At 41.6% G+C, this 19360-nt stretch overlaps 1 protein-coding gene across 1 annotated transcript in view; it reads left to right on the top strand.

Moving 5' to 3' along the window:
* XPO6 (exportin 6) overlaps nt 1–19360 on the top strand; it is a 108243-nt gene that overhangs the window by 32563 nt on the left and 56320 nt on the right. Inside the window, 5 exon segments of the mRNA XM_087417185.1 lie at nt 409–499; nt 3880–3992; nt 4909–5106; nt 11024–11183; nt 13374–13451. Coding sequence (XP_087273311.1) covers nt 409–499; nt 3880–3992; nt 4909–5106; nt 11024–11183; nt 13374–13451 — 640 coding nt within the window.

Below are 19360 nucleotides of genomic sequence, written 5' to 3'. Positions count from 1 at the left end.
TGGCTAATTATTCAGACATGGGGCAAATGTATTGTTGACACACACTGTTTAGGGAGCCCTAACTTTCTTTCTCCCTGATTCTCTTCACTCTGCCTGTTCTTTCGGTGCCAGGGGCTGTTAATTTGCTCTCAATATGTTTCCAGAATTAAATTTTGAATTATTTGCTCCTTTTTCCTTAGCATAAGTAATTGAAAATCCATTGCACTGTAGCATGAATTTATACAGTACACTGAAACTTTGAGTTTTGAGCAAGCTGGGAAATTCTCTTCAGTTTTCCTGAAGAATGTTGAACCAAGATGCTTTGAAGAAGTAAATTACTATTGCTGTTGAATGTGACCTGGAAGGAACTGAGGAACAGTAGAACTGGAGATACAGGGTATTGAATTTTTTTTCAAATTCTTTTGTTAGGCATCTGAAGAAGCCTCCCTCAGGGCATTGGAAAGTCTGATGACAGAGTTCTTCCACGACTGTACAACCAATGAAAGAAAACGTGAGATAGGTAAGTGAAGTGTTAAGTTGTAAAGAGTCATCCATCATCTATAACAAAAGGCCCCAGTGGAGAGGAAGGAGTTGGTAGCCTTGGCTGGTCAAGCCTGCACATTTGCCCTGGTTCTGCTGGTTGCTGCTGGTGAGGTCTGCAAATCTAGCTGCAAGGGCTGTAGTCCATGGAGCCCACTGTAATCCTTTGGTAATTTTCTTTCCTTTGGTAAGTGTGGAAAACTCCTCCCTCTGCTTTGTTCTTAATTTTAGCAGTGTTGAACTTTGTGAGACGTCTGTGACTATTAATTTAAAAAAGTTTTGATGAATCAAGGCTTCAAACAACAGAGAGATATAAGTATAATCACTTCAGGTCTTCTGGGAACCTCAGCACCTTCTAGAACCTCTTTTTGAATTTTATATTCATTGATACGGACAATATTCATTAAAGCGTACTGTAAACTAGGAAGTGTATTCCGGGGTCAGATCTCTGTCTCGGGGATATGCTGCACTGTGGTCCTAGAGTGATCTTTTTTTCCTCTCACTCCTCATTTGTCCCCTGGACTTGAAAATGAAAAATGTTTTTCTCTATCCAAACCTAAAGGCTTTTTCCTCGGATGTCTGTACTGATCTTACATTCGTTGCTTTCACCTCCTTGGAGGTCTTTTTCGGTGTCTCCAGGACTCTGGAGGCCCATTTCTCTGCCATACTTGGCTCCTCTAAGTGTTGGCCAGTTAAGTTGTATGACCTTTGGTCCAAAACTTGATTGGGGTTCGGATTTCCAGGTGGCTGGTAGACCTTTGGCTACAGCCCATTTTGCCGTGCATCCTCTGAACATCACATCATCTTCTGGCAGATGCTAACTTCTTATTGCTTTTATTTATTTATTTATTTTTTAAAATTTTATTTATTTATTTTTTTCCCCCAAAGCCCCAGTAGGTAGTTGTATGTCATAGCTGCACATCCTTCTAGTTGCTGTATGTGGGACGCGGCCTCAGCATGGCCAGACAAGCGGTGTGTCGGGGCATGCCTGGATCCGAACCCGGGCCGCCAGCAGCGGAGCGCACGCACTTAACCGCTAAGCCACGGGGCCGGCCCCTTATTGCTTTTAATTTTAAACTTGGTGGTCTCTTTTGGGCCTGCCCCGGACATGCCTTTTTTTCCTGAGGGAGTGTGCTGTAGAGGACCAGAGCATTTATAAACAAGGGGTTGCTGACAGAAGCTGAGCTCAGTAGATGATCAGGCAGCTGGCTTAGAGGATCCGCTCTGCTTGCTTCCCTAGGTTCTCTCTTATTACTCAGTTGGGCTGACCCTATTCCTGCCCCCAGAGTGATCCCCCTGTCACTTTTATGCTACCAAAGTACCTTATACTTATAGTGAAAGTATCACTGGTGATTCTTACCAAAGGAGGTGAAAGACCTTTCCTTTATATCAATTTACTATATTCCAACACTAGATTCTCTAAGTCCTGTTTGTAGCTTATAATTGAGATGCTTTTGGTTTTTCTCTTAATTTTGTGTTTGCAAAGGAAATATTGCTCACCTTCAGCATTCATAAATTAAAAGTGGAACCTTCTGAGCATGTTCGTATTCTAATCTGACTTTGGAATAGCTTTAAATAACCAGATGGTACAAATGTCTAATTTAAATGCAGGCGAAGGGGAATCCGGGGGTTTGGTTCTATACAGTGGGTATGTCTTAGTTCAGTTCTCTTTGTACCTAGACTTAATAGGTTTATTCCAGTATGTGGGCGGCAACCACTTCTTGCTTCTTTTTTGGTGTCTTAGGGTAAACTAAAGGCTTTCCTAGCTGGGTGGCAAGAGAGGAGGGAGACCTTTTATTATAGTGGCTCCACCCACCCTCCACCAAAGGTATATTATTAGTGCTCTAGAGATGAAGCTGTTAGGGAACCTCAGGAGACAGTTGGTCATTTTAACGGTGGAGGTAGCTGAAGCATCAGAGAGGAGAAATGGTTCACTTGGGATCAGACTCAGTGAGTTAGTGGCAAACTCGAGAACAGACCCCAAAGTTTGTCATTTCCAGCCAGAGCTCATTCTCTCCTGTTTGACTTCACCTCTGGGATTCATAGATACTTTTACTTAATTATAAGAACAGGACACGTGCTTCATTTTATGGAATTTTTAATGAAACTGCCTTGGTGCGTTTAGCCTAAGTTGTAGGGCGCTAGCAGAGCAGTGACTTTAGGATTAGAATGGCCTGCTGTGCTTCCTGCTTTTCCAAGGGCTTCCTAGAATCTCTCAGGGTTGTTGCCTTTGTATTTTTACCCTTTTTGTGTTATATTTCATAACCAGTGCAGCAGGTCAGGGTGACCGAGGGACAGCATGTCCAGAACCATGGTGACAGACTCTGAGAGCTTGCTTTCTATGGTTCTGGCTGATGCTACCAGCCGCCTAAGGAGGAGGAAAAGCATTTCTAGCTGATTTGATGTGGACAGGGTTGCTCTTGGCAACTCCCGTGATTGCTATTCTTATTTACAGACTTTTTTGGATGATATTTTAAAATAAAACCAACCCAAATGAAGAGAATTAGCCATCTTGAATTCTCTTGCGTTTTTCCTATCCTCTATTTGTAAGGTTAGTCCTAATCTTTTCTTTGCCTACTTCTCTAGCCATCATTTTGTGTGTGTGTTAACAATGTGAATGAGTGGTGAGAAGATCTGTATAGCTGGTACCCCAGAGGAAACAAATTAACAATTAGCCATCATTTATAAGGTGAGATGATACTCTTATAACTGTCTCTCCACACATTAGGTTAAGTAAGGTTAAGTAAGAACTTCACCTTCTCTACCTAAAAGAGTGTCCATACAAGCTTACTCGTTTTTAGATGGCTGAATACACTGCCAGTGTTCATGGTCACCTCAGAGTCAGAAAAATGTTGTATGCTCTGTCCTTTCTATCTTTTTTTTTTTTTTTTTTTTTTTTTGTGAGGACGATCCAGCCCTGAGCTAACATCCATGCCAATCCTTCTCTTTTTGCTGAGGAAGACTGGCCCTGAGCTAACATCTATTGCCAATCTTCCCCCTTTTTTTTTGCCCCCAAAGCCCCAGTAGATAGTTGTATGTCATAGTTGTCATAGTTGCACATCCTTCTAGTTGCTGTATGTGGGATGCTGCCTTAGCATGGCTTGACAAGCGGTACGTCGGTGTGCGCCCGGGATCCGAACCCAGGCCGCCGGTAGCGGAGCCCATGCATTCAACTGCTAAGCCACAGGGCTGGCTCCTGTCCTTTCTATCTTGAAGAATCAGCTGGATTTTATGGTTGGTTTTGACATCATTTACATTATATAGAGAGAGGCGTGTTTAAAAAAATAATAAGACAGCTCTGCCTTGTATTAATTTCATGTATTTTCATATTCTTCTTTTGTTGCTATTTAACTTTTCCAGAGGAGCTTCTTAATAACTTTGCCCAGCAAATAGGAGCCTGGAGATTTTGCCTGTATTTTCTCTCCAGCACTAGGAATGACTATGTAATGATGTACAGTTTAACGGTTTTTGAGGTAAGTTGTCAGATAATTTTATACTGTTTTGAAAAGTATTTTGTAGTCACATTGCCGTGTCATTGGCACTAGACTTTAGCTTTGATATACGGATGGCTGGGAAGCGGTGGTTACTCAGCTCAGGGACTTCTGCCCACATACTGCCTTTTATCAAAATATCTGATGTTCTGGGGCACCTTTCCGTCTTTGACACCAGAAAGGTAAGATGGGGTTAGGTAGATAGGTCGTTTGTGGTAACATGTGAACTTTTCCTTCCATGTTATCATTTAAGAGAGAAAGGATTAAAGAAAAATAGTTTGGGAGGAGGGATGATACTCAAATACCATCATCCCAGCCACAAAAATTTTCATTTATGTCAGCTCTCTTCCAATCTTTGTCTTCCTATGCACATCTTTTTTTTTTTTTAACCTAATTATAATCATGTTGCTTATGCCCTTTTGTATTCTGCTTTTCCCCCATTTACCTTTCTGTTATATTCCTGTGAGTGGTTTTACCACTGTTCACCAAGCCATTCTACTATTTATTTGTTTGTGTATTTATTTATTTATTTATTTTTCCCCCAAAGCCCCAGTGGATAGTTGTATGTCATAGCTGCACATCCTTCTAGTTGCTGTATGTGGGACACGGCCTCAGCATGGCCGGAGAAGCGGTGTGTCGGTGCGCGCCTGGGATCCGAACCCAGGCCGCCAGCAGCGGAGCACGCGCACTTAACCGCTAAGCCACGGGGCTGGCCCAGAATGAGATTTTTGTATCAAAGGATTTGAATATTTTTATTGCTCTTATTGCCAAATTGCCCTAAACCTTTGTTTAAAAGCAGGGTTTCTTGTTTACTGAGGTGATATAGCCAACCACTGGATGAAAACCAGTGATTTTTGTGTATGGATTGTTAACTTAAAGATGTATATTTGTTTTTTAGAATCTGATCAATAAAATGTGGCTTGGGGTCCCATCTCAGGATAAGATGGAAATCCGTAGCTGCCTGCCCAAACTCCTTTTGGCTCACCACAAAACCTTACCGTACTTTATCCGGAACAAGCTCTGCAAAGTTATTGTTGATATTGGCCGTCAAGATTGGCCCATGTTCTACCATGACTTTTTTACTAACATTTTACAGGTAAGGATATACCTAAGGAAAATTTATCTTGTAAATTGTTTGTTTGTAGAAGTGATTATTTTCTCGTCTTGAAAAGGAGTTTTAAGATTAGCATTTTGGCACTGTAGTAGTGAGGTCGCTGTAGGATAGATGATCTCATTCACTTAACTTTGTGTTCTTGATCCATGTTGTGCCTTTGTGCAGTGGAGAAGCAGGGGAAACCCAATCGCTGTTTGACCTCTAGTGAAATCTTGTTCAGCAAATATTTGAAAGCCAGTCAGGTACTGCGCTAGGTCGTGGGGTGCAAGGATGAGGCCTTCAATAGTTATAATTTAGTGGGGAGGTAGCTATGCAAACAATAATTATCCAACAATGTGGTAATTACTATAGTGGAAGTGTATGCAGAGTGCAGTGGTGGCATAGCAATTAGACTCAAGGAGCTGAGGTATTTTCACCTGGTTGATGGATGAGACGTGAGGTGGTGGAGTGATAGAGTAAGAGGCTAGATTGATGGGCAGGGGCCAGACCAGGAAGGGCCTTGCTCTGGCAGAGGGGCTTCAGTGTTTAATTCATAGTCCTTCCTTGGGAGCTAATGAAAAGTTTGGAGAAGAGAGAAAAGATGGCCACATTTTTATGTTGGAATGACAACTCTAGCAACAGTGGAGTCTGGATTGCATAGGGGCAAGGCTAGGGTACAGGAGGCCAGTAAGGTTGCTGTTGGAGAAGTCTGAGCGAGATGAGGAGGACCTGAGCCAAGTAGAGGCCTGTGGTGGGTGGAGACGAGGCACTTACAAGGCGGAGTCCAGAGGCTGTGGTCAGTGACTGGGTGGAAGGGGTGAGGGAAAGGAATCAGAATGCCTTCTAGGTTTCTGACTCAAGTAGCAGATTTTCCAGGCCAGGGAAAAAGGAAGAGGGAATTAATTTGGGTAGAAGATGGTGAATTCAGTTTGGCAGAAAATGCATTTAAGATTTATGTGTTCTTTCTGTGTCTATCTAGTGAGACATTAGGAAATGTGGATCTTGGATTCAGGATTTGGAAGTCGTCAGGGAATAGGTGGGACCTAAAAGCAAAGAGGGAGATGCTGTTGTTCATTTGAATCCTATGATAAAGTTGGAAACATTTTCATATTATTGAGATAGTCTTGGGTATGCAGGAGATAAGTATTATGCATGGTTTAGAGAAATAAAATTCTTTGAAAACTGCTTATAGTCTCAGTGACTGTAGGTTCAGGATTTTCCAGAACAATACCATTTTCTAACGTTCTGCCTGTTGTCCCTACAAACCATTTGAATGATGTGGCAATTAAAAATTCAGCATCCATATTGCTTCTCTCAGATCGCCTCTCAAAGTTGCACCAAAATTCTTCATTCAATTTTCTTTTGTATAGTGATTCATTTATATGGAGATTTATTGGATTGATATTATAAAGGAGCTGCATGCATTTATTCAGTAAACTGTTGAATACCAGCCGTGTGCTAAGTGAACATGTGGTGAGGCAATAGTAATGAACAAACACAACATCCCTACCTTCATGGAGCTTATGATCTCAACGGGAGGCATTGGTCAACAATAAGCAAATAAATACTTTCAGGTCGTTATAAGTATTATGAAGAAAACTAAATCAGGGTAAGGAGGAGGAGACTATATCAAGGGGTATTATAGATGGGATGATCATGGAAGGGTTTTTTGAGGAGCAGACATTTGAGCTGAAACCTGAGCGGAAGTGATGGAATGAATCACGTGGGTATCTGTGGGAACAGTGTTTTAGGCAGAGGAAATAGCAAGTGCAAAGAACCTGAGGAATGACAAGGAGGCCAGTGAGCCTGGAGTGGTAGGACGTGAGGTGAGAGGTTTTCCTGGCTCTCTTTGATATGCTTGCCTTCACTCCAAGTTGAGGACGGTCGTGGTTCCTTGGTGTGGCTCTCTAAGAGGGAGCCAGGAAGCCCGTTGGAGATGGAAAAGACCAGGAAGGTTGGGGGTCTAAGTGAATTCATTCTTGGGTTGGTTAGTGGCATGACCTGTGGGAAGGAGCAGTGAATGTGAGCCAGAGAGCCACAGTCCTGCCGGTAGCAGGTGAGGAGGAGCCGTGATCCCACAGGAACTGGGATCAGTTCCTGTGATGAAGACAACATTTCCCGTCTACCCTTGAAGTACAATTAAGGATAACAAATGAGAATATGGAAGAGCGTTTTTAAGAGACGTGCTCATGGGGATTTAAAAAGCGTACTTGTTTTCCTCCGTTCTCCACCACTTCCCTCTTTCCACCCCTTTAAAAATCACTCCTTTGTCCACATGCAGTCTTCGTGGCTTTGAAACACCCCATAGTAGAAAGACCGCTGGACTGGGAGGCAGTGGGTTTGGGGTCTGCGTCCTTTTTTTTTTTTTTTTGTGAGGAAGATCGGCCCTGAGCTAACGTCTGCCAATCCTCCTCTTTTTTTATTTTTTTTGCTGAGGAAAACTGGCTCTGGGCTAACATCCGTGCCCATCTTCCTACACTTTATATGGGACGCCACCACAGCGTGGCTTGACAAGTGGTGTGTCAGTGGGCGCCTGGGATCCGAACTGGCGAACTCCGGGCCGCCGCAGCGGAGCGCGTGCACTTAACCGCTTGCGCCACCAGGCTGGCCCCTCTGCGTCCATTTTTGTCACAAATCATCTTTGATTTTAGCAACTCCTGTCCCTTATCTGAGCCTCCATTTCCTTCTTTGTAAAATGAGAGGATTGGACTAAGAGATCTTTAAGATCCTTTCCAATTGTATTATTCTCTGCTTCTTATTTATCCGTGAGAACCAGTCAGTGGCATGAAAGCCATGTCAAGAATGGTTGGTGCTCAACTCCTGACATTTCTCATAATGATAAAGTAATCCTTTTTCTTCAGGTGTTGGTAAACAAGACCAGACCGGTTCTGGAATCAACTTCACCATCATATGATCCTTTGATTAAACTATCTAAAGGTTTTTTTTGGCTCAGTTCCATCATGGTCTGCTTGCAGTCTGAGGTGCATAGTTTTTTTTTTTTTTTTTTTTTTTTTAACTCTGTGACAGTTGGCTGAGGCATTTATGCAATTTATGCCATAATTGTGGCAACCACCATACCAGGCGGAGAGGAGTTGATTCAGGGTAGTTATGTATGTTGGTTATACCCTTTCTGGGCTACTAGAGAAGGAAGTAGTTGAAGTCGAAACTGACCCCTCTTCTCCCTACCTCCCCCCACACATGCATTAGCACACACATCACACCTGTCGAGAGTCTCTTCTTCAGGTTCCTGATATCTGCTGAGCTCGACCTGGGGTCGCATTGTTCTGGGGCCAGATAATTAAGGGACAAGCAGCATAGGAAAGAATTGCTGTTTCTTCTCTGATTGGGTGGTGTAATAAAAATTGTTAAGCCTTTTTAGAAGTTGACACTAGGAACCTGAACTTGATCTTCAACCTAAAGGTGCTTATTCTGTTAAAATAAATTGCAGAGATTGCCTAAGTTATGAGCTTAAATTATATATGTGAAGATGGTAAAGGGAAACACTATTTTAATAAAAAAGCTTTCTGGATACAAAGCTAGTAAGAAAAATTACATGTTTTATCAGGCTGTTCCTTCAAGTAAAGAATAACTTTGATTTTCAGCTGGCTTCTTGCCCAGCCTTCTCCCCTTCTTCCAAATGATGAGAGAAAGGAGGGCTTTAAGATACGTTGTCTATGTTGTAGGAATTTTTTATTTCCGGGGAGCACAGAAGTATTTCATATCTACAGGAAAGTGTATTGCCAAATGAAATATTTGGTAATGTGAGTCATTCCTAGCTGAGAGAGTAAGAATGAGGGCTTCAGGGGAAAATAGAGACAAAAGAGGTAGACGAGAAAGACGTGAAAGGGGGGAGTAATGGATATTTTGAGAAATACTGATTGATAACCCAAAGCTCTCCAGATGGAAAGAGATGCTTATTAAGGGTCAGTTCTCCTTTATTATATAAAGAAAAATTGTTAGAGGAAGGATTTCCTGTTTTTCACCTACTGTATGATCAGAATTTAAGTCGGTGTTAGAAATAGTCCAAACTTACAGAAAATGAAGAGAAAAATTATGGAGGATGTACTTGAAGTTTTAGCACTCAAGAGAACTGATGTAATAGCATTTTTAACACGCCATTACTTGCTGCTGGTTTTCCATATGCTGCTTCTGAGGGCAGTTGAATTTATTGGAAGTTCCCATTATCAAGTACTTTTCTACTCTTTGGGGATGAGCCTTTCCTTGGTGTGCAATGAGAAAGTGCCCTGTATTTCTTGAAGTAGAGAATATATGTTCTATCTGGGTGCAGTTCCTGGTGTCATCCTCTTCCTTAAGGCTTATATTTTGTAGATTGAGTAAATAAAAAACTTATTTGTATCAGGGAATGAACTACATTTTTTTTTTTTTTTCTTTTTTTGGTGAGTACAATTGGCCCTGAGCTAACATCTGTTGCCAATATTCCTCTTTTTTTTGCTTAAGGAAGCTTGTCGCTGAGCTAACATCTGTGCCCATCCTCCTCTATTTTTTTGTACTGGGGACGCTGCCACAGCATGGGTTGATGCGTGGTGTGTAGGTCCGCACCCAGGATCCAAACCTGTGAATCCTGGGATGCCAAAGCTGAGCTTGTGAACTTAACCACTACACCACTGGGCCAGCCACTGGGAATGAACTACATTTAAAGTTAATTATGATTAAAGAAAATGATCAAGTGTCCCTTAACTTGTTTGCTCTTTTATAGATGGTAGCATGTAACTCAACAGAGAATTTTAGTGGCAACTTGCTTACTTTTACCATTTCTGGAAACTAAAAAATAAATGTAATAATAATGCTTTTAATTTTGTGAAATTGATTAGAAAGTTATAGGTAGTGTTATGCTGTTGAAAGTGTACCTTTTTTCCTGTCTCTTGTTTAAGGAAACTTGCCTATGGTATAGTGGATATTGCAGGTGATAGAAAAAGTAACTTAATTTGCCACATGTTTAATCTTGAACTTTTATGAAGCAGGCAAAGCTTAGAACTGTAAAGTTAATTTAACACCTGAATGTTGAAAAGATACCACAAATTAGTTTACACATATCTTTTTATTTTTTATTTTATTTTTTTGTGAGGAAGATCAGCCCTGAGCTAACATCTGCCAGTCCTCCTCTTTTTGCTGAGAAAGACTGGCCCTGAGCTAACATCCGTGCCGATCTTCCTCCACTTTATGTGGGACACTGCCACAGCGTGGCCTGACAAGTGGTGCGTCGGTGCGCGCCCGGGATCCGAATCCAGGCCGCCAGCAGTGGAGTGCACGTACTTAACCGCTACGCCACATGGCCGGCCCCAGTTTACACATATCTTAATCACTAATATATTAACCTGGGCAAAGTAACCAAGGCTCTGTTGGTAATCTGTAATGTATAAAAATTGTCATGTTAGGTGTAAAAGAGCATTGTTTTCTTCTTGTTTTTAAGTTGATGGTATTAGGGTTTTGTCTTTTTTTTGAGGAATATTGGCCCTGTGCTAATATCTGTTGCCCATCTTCCTCCTTTTTTTTCTTTTTTCTCTCCGAAGTCCCAGGACATAGTTGTGTATCATAGTTGTAGAGTTGTATCTCTTCTGTATGGTATGCCGCCTCAGCATGGCCTGGTGAACAGGAGTAGGTCCATGCCCAGGATCTGAACCGATGAACCCCGGCCCGCCAAAGCGGAATGTGTGGACTTAACTGCTGTGCCATCGGGCCAGTCCCTAGAGTTTTGTCTTTAAAATAAGATGAGAATATATTTTGAATGGTTAAAAAAGGTACACAGATATACCCTGTCATTTTTCTAAAGCATTGATTTATGTAGCCTGTTGATGTAAGATTAAACACACAGAGGTACTTTGTGGGTTCAATGTTACTTAGTCCTCTTTGTACCTTAATTAGCCAGACGCTCTGCTCAGAACTTACTTTTTTCTGGCAGTTGATCCAGTCCCCTGTGACAACACCCCTTGGGCTGATCATGTTGAAGACAACTTCAGAAGAACTGGCTTGTCCCCGCGAGGACCTCAGTGTGGCTCGGAAGGAGGAGTTGCGGAAGCTGCTGCTGGACCAGGTGCAGACAGTGCTTGGGTTACTGACAGGTGAGCAGTTGGGTGGTGCTGAAAGACAGGGGCCTGCCTGCCAACGCCCAGAGCTCGGGCCCTGGCACTCAAAATTTTTGAGCAGTTGTTTTAGCTTTTAGTGAGACTGAGCATAAAAACAGAAGAATGTGTGCTGTATTCCCAGCACCTAGCCCATTGTCTAGCACGTGGTTCGACCTCAAAAAATGTTTATAATTTCTTTTCTTTTTTTTTTTTTTAAAGATTTTATTTATTTATTTTTTCCCCCAAAGCCCCAGTAGATAGTCGTATGTCATAGCTGCACATCCTTCTAGTTGCTGCATGTGGGACTCAGCCCCAGGATGGACGGAGAAGTGGTGCCTCGGTGCGCGCCCGGGATCCGAACCCGGGCCGCCAGCATCGGAGCGCGCGCACTTAACCACCAAGCCACGGGGCCGGCCCCTGTAATTTATTTTCCTCGTAGTATTTCGTTAGTTGGTCCTCACCATAACTGTGATTAATGAGGTACAGACCAGGTCATGGGAATGTGATCGAAATGCCGATTATTGCACTCGAAGTAAGGTGGGTGGCAAGCACCTTATTTAAAATAATTTGAATTTAAGATCAGGAGAAGTTGGAGGAGTAGGAAGATGTGAAAATTTCAAATTCTGCTTAGGGAAGTGACACAGGTGTGGAATCAGCGCCCTGTGCGCCAGGTTTTAGTTGTATGTAGCACTTTCTTCGTCATCTTGTCTGTTTTATTAGAGCCTCATGACAAAGTGAAGAGTAAGAATAAGCAGAAAGCAAGCCGCAGACGGAGACAGGAAGGGAGGAAGCGAGTGGAGCATTATGAGTCGTGAGAGCCGTTGATTGCTGCTTCCAGGGAGCCTGCTTGTTACGGGGCGCAGGTGCAGCGTCTGGCCACGAGGCCCTTGAGGACTGGGAGCCTAGGCCTGCTGCTTGAAGGAGTGTTGTAGCGCAAAGAAGTGTTTTTATCTCCGGCTTCTCTACTTAGATTTCTGCTTGGATGTCTAGGCACTTTTTGCTTTGTGTGTTACAGAAGCGTTTGGCAGGTAGTGGGCGCTTAAAATTGGTTGTAAAAGGCTTGATCACAAGTAAGCTTGTCATTTGCCTCCCATCCTTCCCCAGATCCCTAGGGGGAAACTCAAACCTCAGAGCATTTGTTCATTCAAAGCACATTTATTGACACTCCCAACTAGATGTTAAATTTCTAGAGTTAGGGGTTGTATCTGATACCTCTATGTCCTGAGTGGACATCAAAAATTTTTAAATTGAGTTATAATTCATGTATCATAAGATCCACCGTTTTAAAGTGTAATAACTCAGTGGTTTTTAATGTATTCACAAGGTTGTACATCTATCACACTATCTAATTCCAGAACATATTCATCACCCCTGGCAACCACTAGTGTACTCTCTGTCTCTGTGGATTTTCCTATTTGGACTTTTCATAAAAATGAAATCAGATAATATGTGACCTTTTGTGTCTGCCTTCTTTTACTTAGCATGCTATTTTCAAGGTTTATCCGTGTTGTAATATTAAAGATTTTGAGAACAAAATATTTTCAGAAGCTTTTATGATCACCTTACATGCCATGTTCTGTAACGGGATACAAAGAGAAATAAAACACAGTCCCTGCCCTCTAGTAATGTATACTCTAGCAGGAGAGAAAGACAAACAGACAGTTAAAAAGCAGAGTGTTAGGAGTTATAGTAGAGGTATGTTTTATGTGCAGGCAGAACTGAGCAGGCAAGAAGGTGACAGCTGAGTGGAATTCTGAGGGACAGACAGGTAGCATTTAGTCTGGTGGAAAGGTCAACTTGGGCTTGGAAGAGGAGAGCAGATCAGAGGTTGAGAAAGAGAAGGACACGTGTGGAAGGAACAGCAAGGAGTTCAGCATGATGAAGCCTTGTGTGTGGGGTGGGGGTGAGGCCAGATGGGGAGAACAGAGGCCAGATGCTGAGATTGTGTGGGAGGGTGCTGTTTCCTGGGTGAGGAATAGGAGGATCAGTGGCAGGTTTCTGAGAGAAGACAAATTGAGTTTGGAATATTCAAGTGGTATTGTCCAGGAAGCCGTTGGATGTACAGTTGAGAGGGATGTTCAGATACTGATGTTTGACCAAAAATATCAATAAATCATTTTTCTACATCTGATTTTCGTATGTTGGACTTTATTTCTCTCTTAAACTCAGTTTCTCCTTTCTTGGTAGGCATCTTGGAGACTGTCTGGGACAAGCACAGTGTTACTGCTGCCACCCCACCACCATCCCCGACCTCAGGAGAAAGTGGTATGGTCTGCCCACCACACATGGTGTTCCTCATTTTGAATGCAGTTGGGGGTCTCAGCAGGGTAGCAATTGCTTTTCTATGCCCTATACTGATGCTGATTCTTCCTTAATCTATTTTCGGCCTTTCTGAGTAGCTAGCTTTCTTAGTTCCTCGTAAGTACTTGCACTTTCTAATATAATATTTTGAACAACATATTTTGTTTCTTTCTTGCCCATCAGGAAGATGGCACCTTTGATCTTCTGTCACCTACTTCCATCCCCTTCAGCTTATAACTGCTGTCCCTCCTGGTTTGTTTTTCCCTTTTTCTCAAATTTCATGGCTGTATTGCTCATGCTGAAGTTGGTATGAGCCTGTGGGCTTGATAGGTCTGCTTTGCAGTTATGCAGGGGTTGGGGTTGCAGGAGGTGGGTGGCAGCCTGAAGGAGGGGACGTGGGACTGTGGAGTGCTTTTTTCCCCACTGGGCTCAGGGAAAAGTCATGCTGCCCTGGACAGATTGGGAACCAGTGTGCAGCAATCAACGTGACTTTACTTCAGTTCAGAATAATTTGATAAAGCATGGGCATATTTACAGTGGTCATTAAATAGTTTACTGGTGGCTAGTTATTTTCCACAGTTACATTAATATCTGTTTCAAAAGTGCAGACACCTAAAAATGGTTTCTTTCAAGGATGGATGGAAAGAGGAAATTGTGTCTGAGCAGGAACTTTTAGTTTCTGAATGCTTCTGTTTACACTAAATGATCACAAATGCTTTTCAAGTAGAGTACATCCTGTGAATTGGCACATATTTCTTCCCCTTTGTAAAGGTTGATGTGGCTAGTGAGAACTATTTCCACATCTTTCTCCTTTACCCCAAGGAAATGAGCTGTTGAAATCAGACATCTCTAAGCCCTAGCTTTTTCATGCAGCCTGTTAATATGTGGAAGTTGAAATTCTTGCAGAGTTAACTGTAGAATTGAAAGTATATCATGGAGTTTTGAGGACTGCTCACAGTGTACTAATTTATTCCAAATTCCATTTATCATACTTGGATTAAAAACTGTTAGAGAGTCACTTGTCATACTTCTTAGATTAAAACTATTACAGAGTTCTAGAATATATTAAAAGCCCACAGGAAATGGAACTTTATTTGTGCTTGGTGGCAAACCGTCATTTTGAAGGTGGATATTTGAAGTGACTTAGCAGATTTATGTTTTGTAATATTTGAATGATTAAAGAAGAAATTACAAATGATGCAGAGATTTGATTTTATGAGTGTACACCTTGGAGTCTCCTACAGTTTGGCTGATCTTAAAATTTGTCGTTTTATTTAAATAATAGTTTGCAAAGATTAGTTTTTTGAATTAGTTTTGTTTTTAGATAGTTGGATGCTGGCTTAGCATCCAGTTTAGGTTAGCAGCAGCAGTTTACTCCAGTAAAACTTGTTTTTCTGAGATCATTTTCCAGTACCAAAAGCTGTGTGTTTTAGTTGGCTTCGTTCAGGTACGTGTTCTGAGCTAACTCAATTTATGCTTTAATAGACTTATTTTCCTGGAGGCCAGGTTGGGGAATATCAGATAATACAGATCAAAAATATATGCTTGCTTCTTTTGTGTGTTGCCTAGGTTTTGTTTATGAGGTTAGGTGAAATAAAATCTGAATTAACCTGACATTTCTATATAAACAAAACCTAAAAATATGATGTGTACTTCTTGAGAATTACCTCTTAGACACTATTAAAATTTTTCGAAGTCTTGAATTTTAGTATTTGAGAAAAAGCAAAATAAATTGAGACTTTGAGGGGGCCTCGGGAGTTAAGTAAGTTTTTAAGCTGGTATACTTCCCCTTAAAAAAAAAATTAGAATTGCGCATTCATTTGTTAGACTTTTTTTGTCTTTATGACAGTTGCAGGTGAAGTCATCAGATCTTGCTCCATTATTTGGACAATGCCGATGATTTAATCAACATTTATTTTGATGCTTTTGCTCAACTGCCTTTGTGCACTTAAGACACCAACTTAAGCAGTAAAACTAAAAAGTTGTTTGGCTTTCTTGGCCATAAGCTTTTATGGAGTTTTATGGAGGAAATTCATTCTGACAAACCTTACGGCCTAGTGAGTAAACCACATAATTCCTGGACACAGGCCGTCAGAGTCCCTGCCCAGCTCACCCTGCCCAGCCCGAGTCCCCGTGCAGCTCCCTGTCAGACTTAGCCCTGTGGGCTTTTGGCCTCTCTTTTCATACGCTTTCTTGTAACCTTGTTTTCTGTGTGATCACTTTCAAAGAGCAAAGCCCAAGGCCTAGTCCCTGCAACAACTACTCAGTCTGGATAGAGAAAAAGGTTTGAAGGGTGTATGCGGTTTATTTCTCAGAATAGTTCCCCAAATTGTTGCCTTATCTCCTAAACGCACCTCACTAGACCAGAATCCTGTGAAGTAGATGATGGTTTTATCTCTGGTTTACAAACAAGGAAATGGGCTCATGGGGACTTGCCAGAGGTCACAGTGCCAGTTAGTGGTGGAACAGGATGTGAACCCATCATTCCAAGTCCGGGTGCACCGTCTTCGTCCTAAGTTTGCTTTCTTGGTCACTCTCACCTCACCACTTCTGCCTGCCTTCTGCTTCCCTTGGTTTAGAGTCCTGGCTCTGCCACTTATCTGTATTCCATCTCTGACTGTTGATGTCCTCGGCTGTAAGAGGAGAATAGCTGTCCTCTGAGGATTAAATGAGGGAAGATGTGGATGTGCCCTCTGCAGGCTGTGGCTGTTGCTTCCTTCTGCACTTGTGCAGCCTCAGCCCCCTTCCTGAGTTAGTCTCCTCTCATCCTCACTTCTTTTTGCTTGGACAAATGGGAACAAAAAGTTAACAAAATGGAATGATGGAAATATTGCAATTCTGAATCAGCTTTGATTGTTCTGCAATAAAAATTAAGGGACTATGTTGTCCACATGGTATGCAGTTTCAAATATAGAGCTCTACATTTACTGGTGAGGGAAAGTTTTTCAGAGTGAAAATATGTTAGAGAGCTCAAATTGATTGAGACCAATTTAAAGATTTTATTTATTTTATTTTTTCCCCCCAAAGCCCCAGTAGATAGTTGTACGTCATAGCTGCACATCCCTCTAGTTGCTGTATGTGGGACTCGGCCTCAGGATGGACGGAGAAGTGGTGCCTTGATGCGCACCCGGGATCCGAACCCGGGCCACCAGCATTGCAGAGCACGCACTCAACCACCAAGCCACAGGGCCGGCCTGATTGAGACCAATTTATACCTTCCTATTTTCCAAACTTTGCAAATTGCCTATCTTTATGCACTTGCAAATCTTTTCATGTATTCTCTTATAAGCTACTCATAGAAAGGTGTGACTTGGGAGGGTCACTCACAGGTCCTGTGATCTCATTTTTTCCTCTTAAGGGCTCCTTGAATAGAGTTTCTCCCCATTTTACTGGACTGAGGCTAGAGTTAGATCAGTGCTTCTCAATTGGGGCAATTTTGCCCTGCAGGGGATATTTGGCAATGTGGAGAAACTTTTTGGTTAACATAACTGGAGGAGAAAGTACTATTGGCATCTGGCGAGTAGAGGCCAGGGATGCTGCTAAATATCCTATAATGCACAGAACAACAAAGAATTTTCCAGCCCCAAGTTTTGTCAATAGTGCTGAGGTTGTAAATGTAAAACTCAATAGAAAACATATGAAATTTCAATAATTAAAAAAATAACGTGGAGGGAGTCTTCTCATGAAAGCCCGTTACAAGTGTTCTAGCTATGTCTGGGTTGCTTCCAAGTCAGTAGATGTACTGGAGTCATCTACACACCTCTTTGGGCATGGGTGCGTGTTGTTGCGAGAGCCTGGCCCAACTCAGGGAAGATGAAGTTGCTCACAGGTTTTATAATCAAGGTACCCTCTTACAGAAGTAGCTTGTTAAAGCTCTCTCAAGTTTGCACTGGAAATGCCGCGGCATGAAACAGAGTCTGTTCTGTAATGATTCCTTCCACTTGGATTAAAATACAATTTTTGAAAAACCTACTGAATAACCTACTAAAATACCTCAAAACATTTAAAGTTGAGTAAAAGCATTTTTATTGAGAAACAATGTTAAAAGATTCTTGTTTTGAGGGGAAAAACATCATAGATTAGGGGCCGGCCTGGTGACGTAGTGGTTAAGTTTGCACGCTCTGCTTCAGCGGCCTGGGGTTTGCAGGTTCGAATCCTGGGTGTGGACCTATGCACCGCTCATCAAGCCATGCTGAGGCAGCATCCCACATACAAAATAGAGGAAGGTGGGCATAGATGTTAGCTCAGGGGCAATATTCCACAGCAAAAAAAAAGGAAGATTGGCAACAGATGTTAGCTAAGAGCTAATCTTCCTCACCAAAAACAAACAAACATAATAGATTATCCTTATCAACCTACACAGTTTTTGCCTTTGCATAGTCCTGTTCAGTCTTTGTCCTTGTGCTTGTATCTTTTTATAGTTGCGGTCATGGTGCACACACACTATTCTACATACAACTTTACATCATATGTATTTTTCTATATTTGTACATTAGCTTTCTTGAAAACTGATCATTTTTCTTGGGTGTATAATCTTCCCAGTTGACCTGCCTTCTGGGAAGGAGCATAGGCTTTGGGGCCAGACCTGGGTTTCAGTTTCCAATCTACCTTTTACTAGCTGAGGAACATGGGGAAATGTCTAATCTATCTGCGTCTTAGTTATTCTAATAGTCTGTAAATGCAGATAATAATAATACCTACCTCAGAGCTTTGAGCATTAAATGAGAATATGTATGTAAAGTGCTTAGTGCAGCGCCAAGCAAATAATAATAGCACATCAAATGGTAGTTGTTCTTAACATCATTATTATTATTGAGATTTTGCTTTTTTCCCCTTTAGAAATCCCATTCTGGAAAAATTCTTCTAAGCTGAAGAATAGGGACAACTTTTTTTGTTTTGTTTTTAAAGCCAGAATTTATTTCTATTTAAAAGTGTTCAAGAGACTTTAAAAAGGCCCAAGGGCCCAAAGATGTCCGGGTTTAATATAAGATCATACTGAGGTGGTATCTGTTCGTTCCTCCATTGCTAGAGCCTCAATTTGATCCTGGTTAATTGTACTCCCCGATAATTCTTCTAGTTGGGTAGGGATGATTTCCTCTGACTCCAGCATCTTTCATAAATGGCCCTCAGTCCATGAATAATGGAAAAGCAATACCAGAAACAATCACCATCATTGAAAGAGAGAAAGTTATACAACTCTAGTGAAAAGCCACCACAGCAATTCCAAAAATCAAAATTATTAATCCAGTAACAACAAAATGAAATGTTTGCATTTCATCTTTGCATTTCTTTCATACTTCAACATCCTTCCTGCATTATTCTTTGAAACCATCTTCTCTGATTATCAGCTTGGGTAGCTGAGATCATGGTGAGCCTCATCTGATATTAAATGCAGCTCTTTCAGAACAGAAGCCAGCAAACACCCTTGAAGATAAGATGCAAGGGGACAACTTTTTAATCTTTTAACAATGGAAATTAAAGCCCTTATAATGAATCACAAAATCCTCATTCTAGTGGCTGAGGAGATTGAGGCTGAGAAAGGTTAACTAATTTGTTCATATTCGTCCAACATTAGTATAAGGCAGCAGCTCTCAGTAGGTCTGGGGACCCCTGGGGGTCCCCCAAACCCTTTTGGGGCCCCAGAGGTGTCAAATATGTGTTCATAAAAATACTAAGACATTGTCATTTTTATTCTCATTCTCTCATGAGTATACTAAATAAAAAAGCTCATTCAGATTCCATATTGCAATTAACCTTTAAGAAATTACTACTCATCAAATTTTAATATGGAACTGAAGAATAGCTACAGTTATCTGAAAATGCCACTGAAATACTTTTCTTTTTTGATTGCATGTCTGTGTGAAGCTGAGTTT

Source organism: Ceratotherium simum, chromosome 26 (assembly GCF_057802395.1).
Source record: "Ceratotherium simum simum isolate JZ-2026a chromosome 26, ASM5780239v1, whole genome shotgun sequence".
Taxonomy (NCBI): domain Eukaryota; kingdom Metazoa; phylum Chordata; class Mammalia; order Perissodactyla; family Rhinocerotidae; genus Ceratotherium; species Ceratotherium simum.
Note: the sequence above shows the minus strand (reverse complement) of the source record. Positions and strands in the feature narration are given on the sequence as shown.